Source organism: Miscanthus floridulus, chromosome 11 (genome assembly GCF_019320115.1).
Source record: "Miscanthus floridulus cultivar M001 chromosome 11, ASM1932011v1, whole genome shotgun sequence".
NCBI lineage: Eukaryota > Viridiplantae > Streptophyta > Magnoliopsida > Poales > Poaceae > Miscanthus > Miscanthus floridulus.
The window spans coordinates 88,460,029-88,482,415 of record NC_089590.1 but is presented as its reverse complement, the minus strand read 5'-3'; the positions used below and the strand labels follow the sequence as shown (position 1 = coordinate 88,482,415).

Here is a 22,387-nt window from a genome sequence, read left to right as displayed (position 1 = left end):
AACAAACGCTTGCAACATACCTCTAAAAACACTTGCACAATATGCAACATGTGCAACATCTACATGTAATAGTTGCAGCATACCTCTGAAACATCTGAAACACTTGAAACATACATTTTAAACAAAGAGGTGGGGAAGGCCAGGACCGGTCGATTTCTGTCGTCGGGGAGGGATCCAGCAGTGAGCGGCGGCGCGCGAACACCACCACCAGCACACCGGCCATGAGCGGACGGTGCAGCGCACGGCCGAAGCAAAGAGCGAGGTGCAGGTGGGGCGCGTGACGGGCAGGAGCAAGAAGCAAGCGAGTGTGTGGCACAGGGTAAGGCGCGCGGTGGAAGAAGGCCGCAACAGCGGGCAGAGTGAGGCGTGGTGTCTAGATAGGATGGAGACTAGGGGAGTGTTTGGCTGGCTGGCCGGCTGGGGCTGGGCTGGCCAGCCAACTCACGGAAACATTGTTCATCTACACAGTGTTTTCAGACAGAACAATATTTTTCCCTCACATCAATCAGCCAGAACAGTATTTTGACTTATTTTTCAGTCCTGCCGAACATGCCCTAGCATTACCGCTAATTTTATGTCTGATTGAGGAGATAGATTATCTTAGTTCTCAGTTCGGTCGAAGAGATACCCAAGGTATGGGACGAGAGCACTTGTGCTTGCATTCGTCAACTTCAAAAGTAACTTTCGTTTATGGGCCCACATGTCATCCTCTATGCGTACTATAATTATCTTTTTTTCCCCTTACGGCCTTATCTTCTCACGGACTCTCACGGTGCGCCGCCGCCCGCTCGGTAACTCCCGTTTCGTTGCCCCTCCCGACGCAGCGCCGCCTGCACCGCTCACGACGCGCCGGCCGCCCAGCGCTTCCTTAGCAGGGGGCCGCGCCTCCCTCACCAGGTTGCGCTGCTGGCGCCGCTTGCCAGGAGCTCGGTCGCCGCGAGATCCATTGCCATGAGCTCACGGCTGCCGCGCATTCCACATCGTCCCGCGTCGCTGGGAGGGGCTCCGGTCAAGCCGTCGCAATCTCCACGCCGCCAGCTATCGAGGTGCGTTCCATCTGCTCGTCCTGGTCTCTGCGCCTTCATCCGCTTCGCTCGTGGACACAGACGGACGAGGGACGCCGCCAACGAGGACGAACTCGTCCCCTCGATTGTAGGGAACGGGTCCCGACCCTCCTCGCCCCGGAACCAAACACTTTGAAAAGGGCTCGCCCCGTCCTTCGTTGTCCCGGCAGCCAAACACATGCTAAGCTGTCCAGACGTTGCTTAGCATGTGTTCTCAGCCATTATTCAGCGTGGCGTGGTAGGCGACGTGACCGACAAAGTCGTCGGAGACCGCGAGCTGCCCGTGCGCGGCCACCGCTACACGGGAAATCGGCCTGTGAAACTAACCCGCAGGACTGCACTGTCAGCTAGTCCTCGCTTCGCTATCATGACTCATGAGTCGTGACTACTCTACTCATGAATACAGTACGTTACTGTCTGAACTCTGAATTACTGCTGTCCATTACTCCTGGTGCTCTTCAATGTGATGAGATCATGAGAGCTACGCTCCCAACACAATACACCTGTTCTATCCATAGCTTTCAGTTTCTTCTACAGCCACAGGGACAAGAGATCAACATGGAGAAGAAGGGCCTAATAATGGAGAAGGTCCACCTTCAAGTTTTCATCCTCCTACTCTTGAGTTCACCCTGCGAATCGGATGACCAGTTCACACAAGCAAAGCCACTCTCCCCTGGAGACATGCTCATCTCCAAGGACGGGGTCTTTGCGCTTGGCTTCTTCTCCCCGACCAACTCCAACGAGAGCCTGTACATCGGAATCTGGTACCACAACATCCCTGATCGTACCCTTGTGTGGGTCGCCAACCGTGACAGCCCAATCACCAACACCACTCCGTCAGCGGCCAAGCTCGCCATCACCGACAACCAAGAGCTCGCGCTGTCGGACTCTACTACAGGCCGTCCTCTGTGGACGACGGCCACCGGAGGCGCCGGAGTTATCGCGGTGCTACTCAGCTCTGGAAACTTTGTCCTCCGATCGGCGAACGGCACCGCCATGTGGCAAAGCTTCGACCACCCAACCGACACAATCCTTCCAACGATGAGGGTTTTGTTCAGCTACCAGGGACATGTGGTGACGCGCCTGTTTGCTTCGAAGGGCCCTGCTGACCCGTCCACTGGGGACTTCTCCCTTAGCATGGATCCCAGCTCAAACCTCCAGATCTTTGTTTGGCATGGGACCAGACTCTACTACCGCAACAATTTCTTCGACGACGTCTCGGCGTTCGGTGGTAGTGTTAGCTATGCTACTACCACTGTCATCGTGTCCGTGTCGAGGATAAACGAAGATGGGCTCTACTTCATGTACACAGTCTCCGGCGACACACCGGCATACACGCGTCTTTCGCTTGATTACACAGGCAAGTTCAGGCTCCTGACCTGGAATAACGACACATCGTCGTGGACAGCCGGTTTTGAGCACCCAAGCTCTGGCTGTGAACTCTACGCGGCGTGCGGCCCTTTCGGCTACTGCGACAATACAGAGTCTGTGCCGAGTTGTCGATGCCTCGATGGGTTCGAGCCCATCGACGGCCATGACGTCTCCAGAGGATGCAGGAGAAACGAGGCGTTGGTGTGCGGAATGGAGGATCGCTTTGTGACTTTGTCTGGGATGAAGGCTCCCCAAGGCTTCATGCATGTCGACAACACAAGCTTCGACCAGTGCGTGACCGAGTGCAGCACAAACTGCTCCTGCAAGGCGTATGCTTATGTCAACACGAGCACTGCCGGGACTTTGATTTACACGTCGAGGTGCCTGGTATGGACTGGGGATCTCGTCGATACGGGAAAAGTTCCCAGCTTTAGTCAGGACCTGTACATCCGGCTTGCCGCCGTATCCCATGGTATGCAATGCACTGCCGCCCACTCTAAAATTGATGAAATCCATTTGCAATATTGATGCCATTTTTTTTTAAGGATTATTGATGCCATTTTTCACAGATGCAAAATTCAAACTTAAGCAATTTGCATCTGTAAATAAACATGAGCATATATACTGCAGCCTCAGCTTTTCACAATATGAGCTTATTTGGCTGCACACCAATCCACATGGTTATGTGGATCATATGTGGATCGGTCTGTAGCCAAAGAAGGCATTAGGCCCATTACCCATCAATGCTCACTAGTGTGAGGAGGAGGGAGGAGGGTCCGGTTTCAAGTCCTTCAATTTCACATCAACATTACTGATTGCTTGTTTGGGTAGGCAGGTATTTGAATCAATTCCAATGGATCGACATCTAAATTATAGTTATCCCCCCCCCCCCCACCCCCCCTTCGAAAGCAATATGTTTAATCTGAATGAACCATTGATGCAACGATGCCCTATTACTCCAATCTCCAAATGAAGTTTTAAGATTTGTTAAGTAACCTGTTGCTCCCCTGTGTGAACGCGCGGCAGGGGGCAGGCGCCGAAGTCAGCCCTGCTGTCACATTTAGTCACTGTAGCAGCACGGCAGCCTGATATGTCTGTGTACTAGGATTAGATGGGTAGAGTTGTATATATAGTTTCCCACTGCAACTCAGTAAAGAGAGTTCAGTTTTGCCATCTCCTTTGCAGAGCTCCGGCCAACGCTGGTGCTTGTGCTAGGTGTGTGTGCTCTGTTCTCCCTCCCTTCTTCTACCTCTAGCCATAGTGTGTGGTCGGCAACGCTGGTGAGTGGTCGGCTCACCCGTGCCGGAGATCCAGGGCCAACAAGATTTACATGACATAGTAGTTCAGGCTCAGGTTATTGACAGATTAGTGGGAGTGTTCACATAATCACAGATGTGTCACAGTATTGTATGCAAGCAAATAAAGTAAAACAATTGGAAGTTATATATACTTTTTTTAAACGTAAGTTATTTATACTCAATGCCATAAATTCTAACGCATATATACGCTCCTGTTTGCAGTTCAAAAGAAGAGAAATTTGGTGAAGATTTTGCTCCCAGTTACAGCATTGGTGCTGCTAATCACATTCACAACGCTTGTCTTGACGTACAAACGTAGAGGTAAAAACGGAGTCATTTATTGCAAGACGAAAGTTGTTGTGTAAGTGTTGACGAGGGTGAGCCCATTGTTATTTCTCCTGGCAGGAACACGGCAAAAGAAGAAAGTCCAGAAGAGACACATGTTACAATATTTGAGGTCTACAGACCAAGCTGGGGACAAGAATATAGAGTTTCCATTTATTGACTTCGAAGACATTGTTGTGGCAACAGACAATTTCTCAGACACCAATATGCTTGGAAAGGGAGGTTTTGGCAAAGTTTACAAGGTATTATAGCAAAACGGTTTTCTACCTTGAACAATTACTCCACACTACTAGTTAAACAGTATAATTTTGGCCGACGAAATCATGTAGGGAATGTTGGAAGGTACCAATGAAGTAGCCATCAAGAGACTTAGCAAGAGTTCTGGGCAAGGCACCGAGGAATTTAGAAATGAAGTAGTCTTGATTGCAAAATTGCAGCACAGGAATCTAGTTAGGCTTCTTGGTTGTTGTATTCACGAAGATGAGAAGCTATTGGTCTATGAATACATGCCCAATAAAAGCTTGGATTACTTCGTCTTTGGTACATGCAGATTTAAAATTTTGGTACTGTTGATCAAACCCAATTAGTATGCACATCTGCCTTCTGATATGCCTGATGCATTGTTCTTACTAGACACTGCAAGAAAATCAATGCTTCTATGGCCGACAAGGTTCAAGATAATCAAGGGGATAGCACGAGGAATTATGTATCTCCATCAGGACTCCAGGTTAACTATAATCCATAGAGATCTCAAAGCAAGCAACATTTTGTTGGACACTGAGATGATCCCTAAGATATCAGATTTTGGCATGGCTAGAATATTCAGCGGCGACCAACATCAAGCAAATACAAACCGGGTTGTTGGGACCTAGTAAGTAACTCGCACGCTGTCAATTCTTCAGATGGAATTTATATGCTAGCACTTGTTTAGGACTTCAGATCGCCCTATCCTAAATAACTAGTGAATCTCTGTACAGTGGCTATATGTCACCTGAATATGCAATGGAAGGTGCATTTTCGGTCAAGTCAGACACCTATAGCTTCGGTGTTCTGCTATTGGAGATTGTGAGTGGAATAAAGATCAGCTCACCACATCTTCTGATGGACTTTCCTAACCTTATAGTCCAGGTAAGTATTGAGGGATGCGCCCAATCCAGTACCTTATGGTCCACCAAAATATATTAGCTAAGAAAAGATTTCATCTCTGTTCAGGCATGGAACCTATGGAAGGATGGCAAGATAGAAGATTTGGTGGACTCATCTGTTAAAGAGAATTGTCCTCTCGATGAAATTTCACGATGCATCCATATAGGACTTTTGTGTGTTCAAGATAGTCCAAACTGTAGGCCACTTATGTCAGCAGTTGTGTTCATGCTGGAGAACAAAACCACGCCGCTCCCAATACCAACGCAGCCCGTGTATTTTGCGCACAGAGATGCCAAACCTGGAGGAGCTAACAACAACAGGGTATCGTCCGTGAATGACATGAGCCTCACGGCACTAGAGGGCCGTTAGATGGTGTTCTTTGCAAATTGCGCTTCAAGTTATTATTCTGAAAACTTAAGATCTCGGAATAAGTGATTTTCAATGATTTGCAACAACAAGCCTTTGCTTCAACTGTATGAATAAACTAGCAAGCTAGGTTGTCCACGCAAATGGCATGGTTAACTTTTTCATTAGAGGATTTTGGTAATTTTACCCTAAATGATTTTTGTAAATAGTTTTGCTTATTTGTTTTTTTTTTTGAAACCTAGTTTTGCTTATTTGTTTGATTGTAATGATCTTCTCTCTATGCGCCCCTTCTGTATTTGCAAAGTCAATTAAGCGACCGATCGCGCTCCTATTACAGTGACCGACTCTTGGCCGCGACGGGCCGGTCCAGCAAAACCCCCCCCTCCCCCCATCAATGCTGCGACCTTTCCTTACAGCCAAGCATCTTCCCCCTTTCGTTTCGTTTTGGCAGCGCAGTGACGAGTCCGTGCGTGATGAGGGCGGCGCAGCTTGCGGCGACTCCGGTCAGGCACACGGCAAGGCATAGCAGTTGGCGCCGGTGCGGCTCCCATCGCCGGAGTGCACGCGCGGCTGAGGCCGCGTGGCTCTCCGTCGAGCGGTGCCACATCCGCACCCTTAATAGCAGCGGCGCACACTCCTAGGGTGAGCAGGAGCCCGGCGTGCTTGCTTGCTTTGGCAGGTCGCGGTGCCTGGGTGTGCTCCTCGTCTTCAAATCGTCGACCCCTCCCTCCGCTGCCACACCATGTTCTACCAGCAGCGGGCTTCCATTCATATTTTTGAGTGGCAGCTTTAGTATTATAAGGTAGTAACTCCTTTGATAAATCTCCTAGCACGTATTACACATAAATCTTCTTGCAATTTCAGTTTATAATTTTAGTTTGCAATTTTATTTTTTAATTTTAGTTTGTAATTTCAGTTACTTTAGTTTAGTTTTTCAGTTTTTGCATTCATGTGTTTTAGTGCGGAGAGGAGCGGCCGATCCGCGGGGGATGGAGCAAATCGGCGGAGAGGAGGAGCAGATTTGGATCGATGGAGTTGGGGTGGCTGTCAACAGATTCAAGCGGAAAGGAGGAACAGATTTGAGTTAATTGTATAATAACTTTAATGTATTTTTGGAGTAGCAACTTTAATATTACATGGTAGCAATTTTTTTGATAAATCTCCTAGCACATCTTTACGCATAAATTGCTACTAAAATAAAATTCTTCGAAACATATGTAAGTGAGGTCTAGTTTTGTTCGTCTTGTCACGTAGAACACACTAGTGTAGACGGAATTAAAAACGGATACACCATTTAAAAGTTATAGCCATTAAAAAATATTTTGTTTTTTATTTGTGTCAGCATGACATCATCAGGGTACAGGCTCGGTCAGATGCATGCACTGGCATGTGGAACAGTGACAGTGAGTCACTGCCCTATTCGCTTGGCTTATAAACCGTACTTTTCAGTCAATAAACAGTATTTTTCTCTCACAACAAACCAGTCAACGGTACTTTTAGCCATGGCTTATCAGCCAAACGAACAGGGCACACGCGCCTGGGGCTGTCCGCGCCCCAATTCCAATTGAATGAACGCTCACTTGTTGGAAACGAGCGAACACCTCCAACCGCGCCACGCGTCCGACCACAGGCTGATCCTAAGCCGCGCGTCCGTACACCCCATAGGGCAGTCCAATGCTACAAACTACATTTAGTATATCTATTAATTTCTATAGACACTACGTATAAAAACCATGGTCCCAATGCATAGTTTCTATAAAATAATGTTTTATCCAATCATATACATTCTCTCTCCATTCTCTACCAATCACATCCCTTCATGTCTTGGTTCTCGTGTAGACATGGTTTCTAACTTAGACATGGTTTCTATGATTTTTATTCTCTCTTTTCAATAACTATGTTGTCACATCAATAAAACGCTTAGGCAGTACAATTAATTTTCATAGAAACTATGCTGGTTTCTATACTAAGAGTGCCGTTAATAGGCCTCCTTTGAATAACAGGATAGGAAACATGCAGGGATAGGAAAACATAGGAATTGATGTGCTAGGTTCCTCCAATCCTATAGGTTTCAAAAACCCAGGAAAGTAGATAAGGAGCTCTTTGGCAGCACCACTGGAAAAACACGGGAATTCTAAACACGTTTGAGAAGCTAGACCGTACACATTTGAGAAGCTCTTTGGCTAGCCATTGCATTCACAGCAGAAAACTTGCCGTTACATGTGCTTATACATATATGCAGCAGCATGCAAACACAACCTTCTCATTTGCATCCCGAAGAGACCAAGAACTAGTTCATCCCCAAATCTGCTCGGCTCAGTTACAAAGCATTGCAACAAAACCTTCTTGACGTACAGCTAGCTAGCTCCTCCCCAAATATGCTCAGTCATCGTCAGCACCATCAAGCATATGAGTTGAGTAGTACCTCGGCACGGCATCGTTTCCCAAATCAAAGATAGAATATACATTCTCTAGATTGGAAAAAAAAGAGAAGTGCACGTGGCTCAGATGGGAAAAAGAAAGTGTGTGGAAGATACACAAGAAGCTTACAGATAACTTGCAGGTGTGGATCCGTGATTGACGATGTGGATTCGGGAGGGTGCCGCTGCTGGGATGGAGCCGACGTCGTGTGTGGCCGGCGTAGGGAGGGTTGCCAGCGTTGAGGAGGCTCGCGTCGTCCAGCCGGCGGGCGGACGTCATGCGGTCGGCGGCGATTTTTTTTTAATTTTAATATTTTTTTGAAACTAATTTTAAATCTAACATAGTCGTTTTTTTAAACTAACACTTTTGGCCGCGCCTATTGTCCTGGCGCAGCCAAATGCCTATGCCGCGCCATGTATGGCGGCGCGGCAGAGGGCTGACGTGGCGGCGACCAGAAGCGCTGACCGCTGACGTGGCAAGGCTCTGCCGCGCCACCGATCTTGGCGCGGCAGTGCCGCGCCCTGATCCGTGGCGCGGCAGAGCCGGGTATAACCCCGTGGCCAGTCCCGCTGCCCTAGCAGCAAGGTCGCCTAGGCGTCGCTCCCGCGCCTGCCCGTCGCCAAGCACGCCGGCCGCCGCGCCACGAACGGCGGCAGCCCGGCCCTCCATTGCCACCTCCCTCCCTTCCCTTCCATTCTCCGGCTGCCTCACTCTCTCCTCATCCTCGTTCAAGGTAATGACGCATATTTTATTTTCGTTTGAATGGTGGATAGGATATTATGAATGGGAGTTAAGGTTAGTAGAAAAATTATGTTTAGGAACTATGGTGAAGATATTAGTTTGATTTTGTCAATGTTAAGGTTAATTATTTAGTTAGAAGTATGTTTGCCATGTATATTTTTGTTGCTATAATTGTTGTTTATAATATTTTAGTTGCATTGCAAATGATTACATTTTACATTAATTTATGTTGTTTTGATTGATGTTTAATTTGAACCGTTTTATTAGATGGAAGACATGTTTCGGGAGCAGTTCTGGCGAAAACGGGGTCGTCCTAGAGAAATGTACCCCGACGAGTCTAGCAAAGATGCCCCCGTCCCTCCTGAACTCCATGTCCCTAATTGCGACAGTGGTCGTCCGGCCGACATGTTTCAATCGAGACATCCGGGCACAGCGGCTCGTTGCTTCTACACGTGCAGTCGTTTTAATGTAAGTAATTGTTTCCACTATCTTTTTCTTCTTCATTTGTATTACTAGATTACTAATATTTTGTTGAATTTTTGTTGTGTAGGACCATGAGAGGTGCTTTTTCTTTCAGTGGATCGACGGTGCAGACAAGTTTGACCCCAGGTACCTCCTTTTCGACGATTGGTGGAGAGGGCGACATCCACGAGAGCACTTCGAGCGGTGGGTTCTACCTCCCCCTAACCCCCCTCTAATGACGGCTAAGGAGAAGCACTTAGCCGCAGTTAGACGACTCGAGGAACCTCCTCTGTGCCATTGCAGAGACCGAGCCGTGATAAACCCTGACAATACGTTGAAGTTTGTGTGTCCAAACAAGCATGAATTAAGTGCAAAGTGTATTTGTTGAAATGTTGAGCTATATGTGTCATGTACTAATGTCACGTTATTTAGGTGTATTCAATGGCGAAGTGTCATTTCAAGGAGTGGTTGTATGGTCCTAAGAACAAATGGCCCAAAGAACCTCCAAAAGCAAAACAAAAGAAGAAAGAAAGGTTAATTTACAAAGCACCACCAGTCAAGTGCGAATGTGGTGTTAAATCCAATTATGGTCTAGTCCCTTCAGAGCTTGAAATAGGCCATTATTGCGGCCATATGATTGACTATGATGGGGTTGGTTATTTTTGTGGTAATCATGAAATTGTATTTTGTTTCTTTTGCTAAGGCATATATGATATAATATATCGTTTGAACAGAGCACAAGGAAATGCAAGTGGGAATGTTATGATGGTCAAGCTAAGTTCTTGGATGAACTAAAGGGGAAGCAAGTAATTGCATGGAAGAGGGGATATGGACCTGACTACGTCAACCTTTTCGTTAAACATCACAAAGACAAGATGCGTGAGTTTGCTAAACAGCGCGGTATTTGTAACTCGATCAACGTTGGGCTTGTCAAATGGGGATTGGAGAGACGGATGACATTAGAGGAGGAGAGGGCAAGGAAGGAGGCAAGGGAGGAGACAAGAGTACAGATGCAGGTCTTGAACGAGCATGTTATTTCATTATGTGCTAGTGAGTGCTTAAGAGCCTTTTTTTCGTTGCCTGATTTTAAATGTAATATAATCGCGTTGCTAACTGATTGCATTTTATACATGAAGGGATTGGATGCAGTGAGAACCATACTACAAAGGTGGCTCGTGCAAGGTACGAGAAAAAGAAGCTAGATAAGCACAGAAAGCGAGCTGGTCGCACCGTTGAATCACCGATTGTGTTGTCTGATGAGGGGGGCGAGGATGAGGACGACACTGCCAGACTCAGCGAGCTCATCGCTCTAGCAGAGACAGGCTTGCAGACGGATGATGCTGAAGATGACACTGCTAGACTGAGCGAGCTCATCGCTCTAGCAGAGGCGGGCTTGCAGGCGGAGGAGGCTGAGGACGACACTACCAGACTGAGCGAGCTCATCGCTCTAGCAGAGGCGAGCTTGTAGGCGGAGGAGGATGATGACGCGTTCTTCACTCAGGCCGCAGAGGCTACAGATGAAGCGGAGGCCGCTTACTATAGGAGAAAGGCAGATCAGAGCAATGCAGGTGACCCTAGCCACAGCAACAGGGTTGTGGTTGAGGATTGGTACTCGGACGATGAGTTACTTACTCAGTATGTTTCTGACTGAGGGTTTTTTCTGACTGAGGGTTTTTTATTGCGCCGTCTGTTAGTTCCATGCTTTATTAATGATTAATGTAGCTATGTAGTAAAAATTCTATTGTGTTATCTTATATTCCATTTGAACTACTGATGTATTGTACCCATGTATCATGTACTCGGATTACCCATGATCGATCTTAAGTGATCACATCTATTTGTATCATGCGTTTCTAAAACGAACGTAATCATTTGCCGCGCCATAGCCTAGGTTCTGGTGCGTCATAGGCATGGTTCTGTCACGCCAGAGCCCACGACGCGTCTGTGCCGCGCCATAGTACATGACGCGTCAGTGCCCTGCCATAGACCACGGCGCGGCAGTGACGCGGACAGACAACGGCCAGCTACAATTGAGTTGTTGTCGGTGCTATATAAAACAACAAGTGCTGTATAAAATGAACATAAAGCAAATAAATGGACGACAAGTTGCCACACAACATTTTCATTGGTTTATAAGTCTACAAGTTTTCGACGACAATATTCGTTCGACATAAGTTCGACGTAATGAACTGCCCCACGAATGTAAGGATCCCTTGAACGCCTCTTGGAAACCTCGTCGTCCAGTAGAAGAAGGGGGTCGTCGTACTCCACATCAAGAAGGGGGTACAGCTGCTGCGGCGTGGGAGGGGCCATCCTGTTACAAAATGATAAACAAAGGGTTAGAGTATTCAAATTAACAATTTTCAGATTAACATTATGTAGCATTACAAAATTTGAACTACTTGTTATGCAATACGAACACAATATAAAATCACCTACTGTCTTCTATGCCGGCTAGCCTTATGGCCAGATTGTTTGCAAACAGAGCAAAGATTCCTGCCACGGGTCTCGTTGAAGTCTCCCCCGCCATACATGTCTTCGCCATACCCTCTCATGGCGTCCATGTCCCCCTTTAGTCACTTCTTCCTCCTACCCTTCCCTACCTTCATTAGATCTGGATGCGGCACGTAGTCATAACCATTATAAGGTGGCCACTATGTTGGGTCAAGGTATGGCTCGAAGCTTATCTCCCAAATACTAATGGTGTTCGAACGGAGATACAAGGGTGACATATATGGTAGATCCTCATAGTTGTACCCGCGAACCCTGTAGGTCGTGATCATATAAGACCAAGGGGCATGCATGATCTGAGGGATGTTGCAACTGCACTCTACCTTTTCAAGATCAACTTGGTAGTTTCGTCCACCATAACGTTTGTCGCCCAAGCTTGTGCCACCCTTGCCCCGTACACTAAAGATATGGCGGCGGGGTCCATACGGCTCGGCGGTGTGCTGCTTGGCTAATTCCTCGGCCTCCTTCAAATGTTTAGCTCTGGCCTTTCCAAAACGCCCCCTGCTCAGCTATATTCCTCTGCGCAAGTTTCCACATCTTCACAAAATATTCGTTGCACTTATGAAAGGAGAACTTAACAATTCTAGACACAGGCAACGATCGAACTCCGGTGAATACACGGTTGAAGGACTCCGAGGAGTTAGTGGTCATGATGCCATACCTAAAACCCCCCTCGTCATATGCTAATGCTCACTGAGCCTTCTGTTCCATCTGCGCCTCTAACCAGGCCTTTCCCGCTGCATTTACCATCTTGTCTAGTTCTCTCTTTGTCTCCTTGAACTGGTGCTCTGTACGTACACAACATAGAGCCTTTACCTTGTCACATACCTCCTGCTTCCGCTGACGCCGCTAGAAATTAGCGGCAAAGTGTCTCATGCATCATCTATGTACTAGAGGCGGGAACCCATCTATATGCTCAGCTGCAGCATTAAGAAGCCCTATGTGACGGTCGGAGATCAAACATATAGTGCGAGTTGGGCCAAGCACTTGCACACATAGAAGCCGCATGAATCATGACCACGATTCATTGTTCTCTCCCTCTGCCAAAGCAAAAGCCACGGGTACTATCTGGTCCTCAGGATCAACAGCAGCAGCCATCATCAAGGTGGCCATGTACTTTCCTGTCAGGAAAGTGCCATCAACAAGTACGACTGGCCGACAAAACTGGAATGCATGTTCCGTTTGCGCGAACAATCAGAACACACGATAGAGGACATGCCTCAATGGGTCCCAAAAAAACATCCCTCCGGTGTCCACAAACCATTTCAAGTCAGGGTTGTAATAATGCATTGCACATAAGATGTGGGGCACCCTGTTGTACGCTTCCTCCCAAGTACCCCCATCGAATCGCCAGAGCAATTTGCTTAGCACGCCAAGCCTTTTCGTACGTCACATCGTACCTAACGAATCTAGATATGGACTGTTGTAAAGAAGACACCGAGATGTCGTTATTGTCATCAACGAGCCCCAATATACGATGGGCAAGGTAACGTGCAGTGAGCTACTGATGATTTTCCTTCCCCCTATTGTCTAGGCAAGTGTGGGGTTCAACAACTTTAGTTATCCTCCACTTGCCATCACTCTATCTCCTTTGTGCATTTAACCTCCACAGATAACCGTTTTTGCATATCAAGTGGTACCTCAACTCCTGGTCAGAATGAGTGACGGTGTACGGTCTATGGTGGTACACAGCATAGTCCTGAAGGAAGAGTTTCATCTCTGATATTGTGTTGAATATCATCCCCTTCCTAAGGATTTCTTTCTCATGGTTATACAATGAATTCCTACACAGCTGGAGACCGGTATCACAAACTACCATATCCATCATGCTGACATCCCTATAGTTTGGAACGCCTTTGAAAGGTACGTTCTTGGACCTTAGTTGCTCAAGCTCAGTCGTTGTGTAAGGTGGTGGTGGAACATACTGCTGCGCTTAGCTAATTCTGGCCCATGAATCATAGGGGGTATCATCTGTAGCCAAATCTGTGACTAGTCTACCCTGAGCATGGACACCTTGCAAAACCTCAGTTGGTACTGGTAATGGCACAGTATGAACCGGTACTGGCATGGCATCAGCCGGTGTTGCCATAGCATCTGTATCTCCTTGGTCATCATCAGAATCATCTGAATCACTACTAACTACATCATCGATCCTGTCCTCCTCCTGCTCCTCCTCCTCTTCCCGTTCGAACTCATTCACATCGAAGTCATTGCTTATACAGCCTACTGCAGTTGAATGAAACTGCTCCTGCATCAACTGACCGTCCAAATCCATGTTATCCTGAGTTGCTTTCCCTTCGACCCCTAATTCTTGTTCATTGCCTCCAAAACCATCAATGGACGGGCCGTCCTGAACACCATGCATCCTATACCCATTCTCCACCACCACCTCAGCCATGGGCACATTGGAACCTTGGAGAACTCTAGTGTAGCGGGACCAGTGAGCAGGGTCGCGCAAGGGCATGATAACATAGTGTGCCCTAGTCTTCCCAGTACCAAACCTCCTCTTCAGTGTGAAATCACCGCCAAACTTTGTATTCAAATGGACACAAAGGTCGTTGAAGCTAGGAGGTTCATCAAACCATTTCAATCCTTCTTCCATATCCTCAAACATACCATCTTCTCTCCTAACACTTCCTCCGTACAAAACTCTAACACAACAATCCATCTGCAAAAGCATTTCAAGAAACTTCATCAAGTCGTCGAAATCATCGTACGTAATGTCCACACTAATATTAATACATTTTCTAACTATAACTATACTAACTAATCAAATATTAACATCTATACAAGGCTAACTACAACAACTAATTAGACTAAATCCAATGTACAACTAGAGTCAATAACTGTACTAACTAAACTACCTAACTTTATTATCTATACTAACTTATTATATTACGTATACTAACTAAACTAACTAACTTTACTAACTATACTAACTATACTTTAATAATTTTACTAACTTTATTAACTGTGCTAACTATATTAGTGGAGTACCTCACTGCAGCGCGCAAGACCGGGCCGGGAAGCGCGGGCGCAGGCCTTGGCGGGCAGCCGCCGTGCGTGACCGGAGGTTCTGGCCGGAGGGGGAGGCGCGCCGGCGTGCGGGCGCGGCGGTCGCACCGGGCGGCCGGCGGCCTGGCTGCCTGGCTGGCGCGGGCGGGCTGGCTGGCGTGGGCGGCCGCGGCGGACGACGTGCTCGGCGGCGGGCAGGCGTGGGCGAAGGCGGGCGCGGCGGCCAGGCTGCCTTGCTACGCTGCTCGGGGAACGGCGACTGCTCGGGCACACGGGCCACGGCGGATGTTATACCCGACTCTGCCGCGCCACGGATCAGGGCGCAGCACTGCCGCGCCAAGATCGGTGGCGCGGCAGAGCCTTGCCACGTCAGCGGTCAGCGCTTCTGGTCGCCACCACGTCAGCCCTCTGCCGCGCTACCATGCATGGCGCGGAACAGGCATTTGGCCGCGCCAGGGCAATAGGCGCGGCCAAAAATGTTAGTTTAAAAAAAAACCGACAGTGTTAGATTTAAAATTAGTTTCGAAAAAGTGTTAAAATTAAAAAAAAATCTCGGCGGTAGGGCGTCGCTTGGCTAGCGATGTGGGCGACCCCGTCTCCCTCTGCGAGGACGGCAGCGACCCCCTCTCCCTCCGTTCTTGTTATTTTGGTTTGACTTGTGCGTGTGAAGGAGTGATGGATAAGTCCTCTCCAGAAGCATGGCAAGGCCGAAAAAAATTGCGCGAACAGACCGAAAGAGCGCGCGAGTGGTCTGGTTTCACGTAAGGAAACTTTGCATGAAGTCCGAGCTCTTGTTTACTTTCCTATCAAACTGAAAACTTGAACCGTAGGAAGCCAATCCTATGAAATATTTCCTTTGTATTTCCTGTGAACCAAAGGCAAGTGTAGGAAAAAATCAAAAGAAATCCAAATCCTACAAAATTACTTTACCAATCCTACCCTCCAAAGGGGCCCACTTATTGTGTTGCTTTCTGCAACGAGTCTGCAGTCTATTTAGTTTTTGTTTTATGTGATTTTTTTGTATTCTTTTTATTTCTCATATGTTTTATCTTTTTTATTTATTTTTTCTTTTTAATGTTGGGGCAACGTTGTCAAATTGTATTGAATAACTTATGTATACAAGTTGTATAGAATTATTTTATGTATACTAGTTATGTTTGATAACTTTTTTGTACATAAATTGTGTTCCATAACTTTTGTGTTTTAAAGTTTTGGTATAAGTTATAAGTTAATTGGTTCCTTTACGTTTAATAACTTTTATGAGTATGTTATAAGTTATATGTTATAACTTGGTATAAGTTATATGCTATAACTTTTATGGTATAAGTTATATGCTATAAGTTATTCGTTCCTTTGCGTTTAATAACTTTTGTAAATACGTTATATGTTATAAGTTTGAAAGTGCATTTGCCCCCTATGTGAGTTTTGGTGTATTGATGACATCTAAATTAGGGACTAATGTGATCTTAATAAGATATGTCGTAGCTATTAGTCCCATGAAAGACTCAAAGAGTTGACAAAGATGAAATGGCATCCCTCAATTCTTGAAGTTGTAAAGGCGGACGAACTCAAAGCGCTCTCCAAGGATTTTATATTTTGTTTTGAATTTAGGATCCGCGGCACTATAAAGAGGGATGGATAAAGCGCCAAACTCTTTTTCTCCCCTAGGTCATTGGCCCTGTTCGCTTTGCTGAAAAGTTATGACTGAAAGTACTGTTCGTTGATTTATTGTGAGAGAAAAACACTGTTCGTTCGCTAAAATAGTACGGCTCATAAAACAAGCGAACTTGGCCGTTGTCATAAAATTTGTCAGGTTACCACTAGAATTGACACGTTCTATTTGGCTATTTCTCAATATTGATAGTGATGCCAAAACTTTTTTCGAAAAAACATCTTCTAATTTAGGATTCAAAAGGTACTATTTTGTCATGTAATTTTCAGACATACTGCTGAGTATTGTCTTTAATTTGTAAATAAAGAACACAAGCTAAAATTTCAGAGAGAAAGAAAGGCAATGCTCCATCGGATTCCACGTGTCATTTTATTGATGTTATTAAGAAATGAACACTTAAATATGATTGGAACATTATTTTCCAAGAAGAAGAATAAAGATAAAGAAGTTGAGCTAATCGGCTATGAGAGAGCTAGCCGACTAGTATTATGGCTATTACCCTCAAAAAAGATTAGTCTTTATGGCTATCAGCTCCGTTGTCGTCGCATGCATGGCCGACAAGCCCATATTTTATTTTATTTTTATTGAAATAATATTGTTTTAAAAAAAAAAAATCGTCGTCGATGATGCAACTGGACTCGTGTTTGTAGCTTTCGCTGCTGCCTCTTGCTTTGGCCTCCAGGGCAATGCATGCCTGATGAACTGAACTAGACTTGGTACGGTGCAAATGGAGCCTGCCTCGCGTGCTTTGACCTCCAGGGCAATGCATGCCTGAACTGAATAGAGACATAGCTGCTGGCACGTTAGCTAGTGGTAGATTCTTAGTCATGGTGACAACAGCTTGCTTTCACTAACATCTGTCAATTGGTTTTTCCGGGCCGATACTTCTCTCTACTTTCCCCGGCAAAGAGCCGAAGAATAAGTACAACCTGGCTGCTAAGCTTGGATTGCCGCGGGGCGGGGCTGCCGGCTGCTGCATGCAATCCGATTGGTCGCTACGGGATATTTTGGCTTTTTGTGAGTATGAGTATGACTTTTGTTGAATATTGAAAATGTCAAAAAGCATTTAGATGCGGCGGCAACTGAATTAAGGTTGAGACAGTAACCATATTGCCGTCCCCAGCAGGGAGGAGCCTTGGGCGTGTCACGGGCTCGATCGACAGTTAGCCGGTCACGTCAGCTTTTCAGGAGAATCAAAATGAAGACTGATGTTTTGTTTTATACCATGTATAATTAATTAATAATGGCATAGTACTGTGCGTAGGTTGGTGACCTAGACTTTTCAGCAATTGTGGGGCCTGTATGCTGGAATTTCTTTTTGACGAATTCGGATGAGTCCAGCGGAGACACTGACTGGCACCTGAATGGTGCCGGAACGGATAGGCCGTCCGGTATGGCGGGCTGTCTGGATTCTGGAAGGAGGAGCACGTAGGTTTAATTTGTTTGACTGAAGACCGTGTCATCAGTGTGGTAACATATTCCCGCTAACAATATATAATCACTTTTGCGCTTACTGGCATGCCCCTTGTGATCATTGGGATGGCGTGTGAAACATTGCAGTATGTATGGTATGCAGTGTCTGTGTGTCATGTATTGTTGTGATTCTTTCATCTGGCCATGCCTCACAGGTCAAGGTGGGCAGGAATCAGAATGTAGGCTCTCGATCAGTAAGTATATATATTTTTTCGAAAGATCAATCAGTAAGTATGTATGACTACTATGGTCTCATAGCCAAACAATGGACTCAAACTTGGTGAGAAAAAAGTATATAGGTCCATGAACGTATAACTGAAAATACAGGTTTCGATTTTGAACCTTCTGTCTCCCAATTCATTTAGGAGTAAAGAAGATTACTATCAAGGAAATCAAAGAGTGACACTGACACCTTACTTGCATATGTAAATATTACAAATCGGCCTTGAAGTGAGAACATACCTCAGGTACATGTTTAAGATCATTATATAGAGGATACCTATACTAGTTGGTTATATATATACCATGAGACTAGAAACATATAGCAAATCAGAAGAGATTAACTGCAGTTGTATTTTCGGTTTTCATCTGCCACCTGGATGCATCAGCTGTGAGAAGACTCTGCTTGGGGTCAGCCCATCTGACTCCACACTTGCGAGGCTCCGTCCTGCCATGCTCAAAGTCGATGATGTGGTGATGGTTGTGTCTGTCTGTGGTTCATCCGAGTGAATCCTGGGGATGATAAGTGGCGATGTGTTTGAAGATGTCCCGTCGGTGATGCTGCTACTGTCCTCCGCGCTCTCCTGCAGCTGGAGTGCAAATTCAAGGTTCCAGAGGACATCGGCCATAGATGGTCTATCGATGCTGTGATCAGCCACGCACTTCTCTGCGGTCTCCGCGAACTTCATGAAACATTGGGGAGAAATTTTGCCTTGCAGATGTGGGTCGATGATCTGGCCAAGGATGCCTTTCTTCTGGCAGTGCAGCGCCCAATCGGCAAGGCTCACTTGCTCCTTTGGAAGCGAGGGGCTCAGGGCAGGGCGTGCACAGAGGACCTCAAACAGCACGACTCCAAATGAGTAGACATCAGATTTCTCAGTGAGCTGCTGCCGTCGGAAGTACTCAGGGTCGAGGTATCCAAAGCTTCCCTTCACAACAGTGCTCACATGAGTGTTATCGACATTCGGACCAGTCTTCGACAGCCCAAAGTCAGAAACCTTAGCAACCAATTTGTCATCCAACAAAATATTGGTGGTCTTGACATCTCTGTGTATGATGGTATGCTTTGCACCTGTGTGCAGGTAATGCAAGTCCCCGAGCGGCACCGATACATATTTCAAGCCGCTTCTTCCAGGAGAGTGCTGGCTTCTTGGTGTTGTACAAGTGCTCCCTAAGAGTCCCATTGGCCATGTAGTCATACACTAGAATCATCTCATTCATATCGTCACAATAACCAATCAGCGACACAAGGTGACGGTGACGGAGCTTCGACAACATCTCAATCTCAGTCTGGAACTCGTGGACACCCTGCTCAGACGTCGGGTTACCACGCTTGATTGCCACCCTTGTGCCACTTATCTATCTCTCCAAGGTACACATTTCCAAAACCACCTTTGCCGAGGAGCGAGGTTTGATCAAAATTATTGGTGGCTGCCTGGATTTCACCAAATGAGAAGTGGCGGCAAAGATTAGATGGCAATGTTGACGTACGGCTCCCTGTAGTTGTTGTCTTCCCTGAGGTGTTGGACCGTGACTTGCTGTCATCAGTGAGAGGAGTCCACTGGCCATCATCGGGTTTCCCAGATTCCTTTGCTACCTTCTTTCTTCTGCAGATGATGCACACACCAATAAAGGCAATGAGTAGCGCAGCAGAAACCACCAACAGCTCCACCAATGATTGCCGGCACAGAACCTTTGTTTCTCCCACTAGGTTTCCCATTATTAGGTTCAAAAGATGGAAGGGGAGGGTTGAGCCCATTAAGACTATTGTTTCCATAATTCTGCAGCTTGAAGATCCTCCAGACCGTTCAATATCGCATCGAAGTACTCAGGTCTCGTTGTAAGATCTGGGTGGAGGGCAACCCATAAATCCGTCTGACCAGAACCAGTTGTGATGGTAACATAGTCTGTGTACACTGTTTTGCCAATTCCTCCGCTAAAGGCGATGACATCCATTTCCTGTTGTGCTGTCTGGTTGTTGATGTAGATGAAGAATGACCTCTGATTCACCTTTGTTATCGGATACTGGATCTCACAGAAATGGAACCTTAGGAGGTAGTAGAACCCAGCATCAACGGGTAAAATCCATGTAAGATTGTGGTTCAGGTTAACCTGGGCATTTGGCCCCATAGAGCGAGCAGTTGCATAGACATTAACTGGTGCAGCGTACTTTGGTACATTGGCTGTATACATGATTGTAAGATTGTTGTCTTTCCCAAAAGTCACACCATAATCAGAAGCATATATGTAAGCACTGTCGTCTTGCCATGAACGGTAGAAGTCAACATCTCCTTGTGGTGGGATGGCCTGGCCTCCAACATTAAGCCGGTACATTGTTTGGAACCCCGTTCCAGCAAGAATAGGGAACGGATCCGGGTTTCCCCCATTGGCTAGTGTTGGTATTGGTGTTGTGAAGAGGTCAGGTGTGGGCACGATTTCGATCCCGTTGATGAATGCGTAAGAGCCATTGTGATGTGTGGATGGGGAGAAAGTGAGGTTTAGACTGCCTTCAGTAACGTTTATGTAGTATTCACGAACAAAGAAGGCAACACTAGGAGTAACTGCCGCAGCAGTTTGGGAGGCATTGAAGTCATATAAAAGGGTCAGATTGCCTGCTGTGACACCAAAGTAAGCATCTGCAGCAGCATGGTTGCCATCGTAATTGGTAGGATAGAAGTAGAGGCGCACGAACATGCAGCCAGGACTAACAGGAAAGGAATAGGTGTAGTTTGAGGTGAAGATGCGAGCAGTCATGTAAGGCGTAGGGGATGGTAGTGAAGGGTCCTGAGATGAGGCAGTGGCTGCAATTCCTTTCAGTGAAGGAGCGAACTTGGAATTGGTGTCGCTGTCCCAACTCCGGCCATCAGCGTCTGTGCTCGGTGGGCTTGGTGCTCCACAATTCAAGCGTATCTGGCCAGAGCCGATGGTATTGTTGTCAGCCGCCATGGCAAGTGCCAAGATGCATAGCAGTGTGAGGCATCTGAGGATAGCTGACAAGGTTGGGTGTGCCATTTGGTTGTTGGTGTCTCACAAGGCTCTCTTTCTTTACAACAGTTTAGCTATAAGATAAGATAGGTGGCTCTAGGAACATCTCCAGCTAGCAGAACATTGGTCCTTTCTCTTTGGGGCTTTGGGCAAGAAAGAATCTGGCAAATTGCAGGGTGGTCGGGAGAGCAGTCTTGCAGTCTTGGTTCACTGAAAAGGCATATGCAGATCCTGCCATAAGAATAGAGAAGAAATCCAACTTCAGTAGTTCCTTTGAGAGAAAAGGATTAGTGAATGTCGATAAGATGGACAGCGATGAACTGACTCAAGGTGGATATGTAAAGTCTGACACCTCAAAAAGAAATATAACACAAACTAGGGGTTCTACAAACAGGAAAAAATTATATAACATAAGGGAAAGAGAAAGAAATAAATTAAGATGTTAAGGTATACAAAGTGCATAAGCCTAGCGCTATCGGCCGCGGATTAGAATTCGTTTTGCCTTAGTAAGAACATGTACCTTGCTAAGCAGAGACTGTATGAACAATAATCTAAATTCTGAACTAAACAACCGGGCACCGCAAGAATGATATAGACAAATAACCCAAATTTGGGGATCCTGCGGCCAAATTTGGAGGCAAAAAGGAAACTTTCAGGAAGCCTTGAAATCCAAGAACAGCGCCACAGAGCCCGGCCAAACAGAGCAGGAAACAGGGAGGAACTGAAGGAAGTAGAATCAGTTACCTGGCCAAGATGCAGGCAGGAGGGACCCTTCTTGCAAGCTTGAGAGGGAGGGGAGGGCGGCCGAACCAGCGGGGTGAGCCAGCGGCAGCGGCCGCCGCGTATTTGGTGGCAACTGGCAAGATGAGGGAAGCGATGAAGAATTGAGCGATTGTTTCGCTCGCAGTCGCAGTGCTAGATATAATGGGGTTTGGGGGTTTGGCACTTTGGCTGGCTGGCTTTGTGCCTTTGTGCGGGGTGGGGTGGGAATTGATTGCTAGTGGGAAAATGTTCACGGCAGAAAAATGAAAAGAGTGGAGGCCAGGAGGTCGGGACAACGGGCAACGACGACCAACGAGCCCGCCAGTTTCCGGTCAGCTCGTGATGGTGCAGTGGTGAAAAAAATGGGTCCTACCTGGCATCTCGCTTGACAGGGCATAGCGGCCTAGAGGGTGGGCAAAGTGGACGTCGCTTTATGGTCCCACCGAGTAATAAGAACTTAAGAAGGGAAAAAAATAAAAATAAAAAAGATCACCCAAACAGTCAAACCTGTGCAGATTTTTTTGATGAAAACTGGA

At 46.6% G+C, this 22,387-nt stretch overlaps 1 protein-coding gene and 1 pseudogene across 1 annotated transcript; one reads left to right on the top strand and one right to left on the bottom strand.

Annotated features, from left to right (window-relative positions):
* Nucleotides 1-776: 776 nt before the first annotated feature.
* LOC136491521 (G-type lectin S-receptor-like serine/threonine-protein kinase RKS1) lies at nucleotides 777-5,858 on the top strand. The gene is made up of 7 exons (XM_066487848.1): nucleotides 777-2,907; nucleotides 3,956-4,054; nucleotides 4,139-4,320; nucleotides 4,408-4,618; nucleotides 4,712-4,949; nucleotides 5,056-5,206; nucleotides 5,291-5,858. Exons 1-7 carry the CDS (start codon nucleotides 1,461-1,463, stop codon nucleotides 5,591-5,593), a joined length of 2,631 nt encoding a protein of 876 aa, XP_066343945.1. The 5' UTR covers nucleotides 777-1,460; the 3' UTR covers nucleotides 5,594-5,858.
* Nucleotides 5,859-18,144: 12,286 nt separating this feature from the next.
* On the bottom strand, nucleotides 18,145-22,073 carry LOC136491520 (receptor-like protein kinase FERONIA; annotated as a pseudogene).
* Between the last annotated feature and the right edge of the window lie 314 nt (nucleotides 22,074-22,387).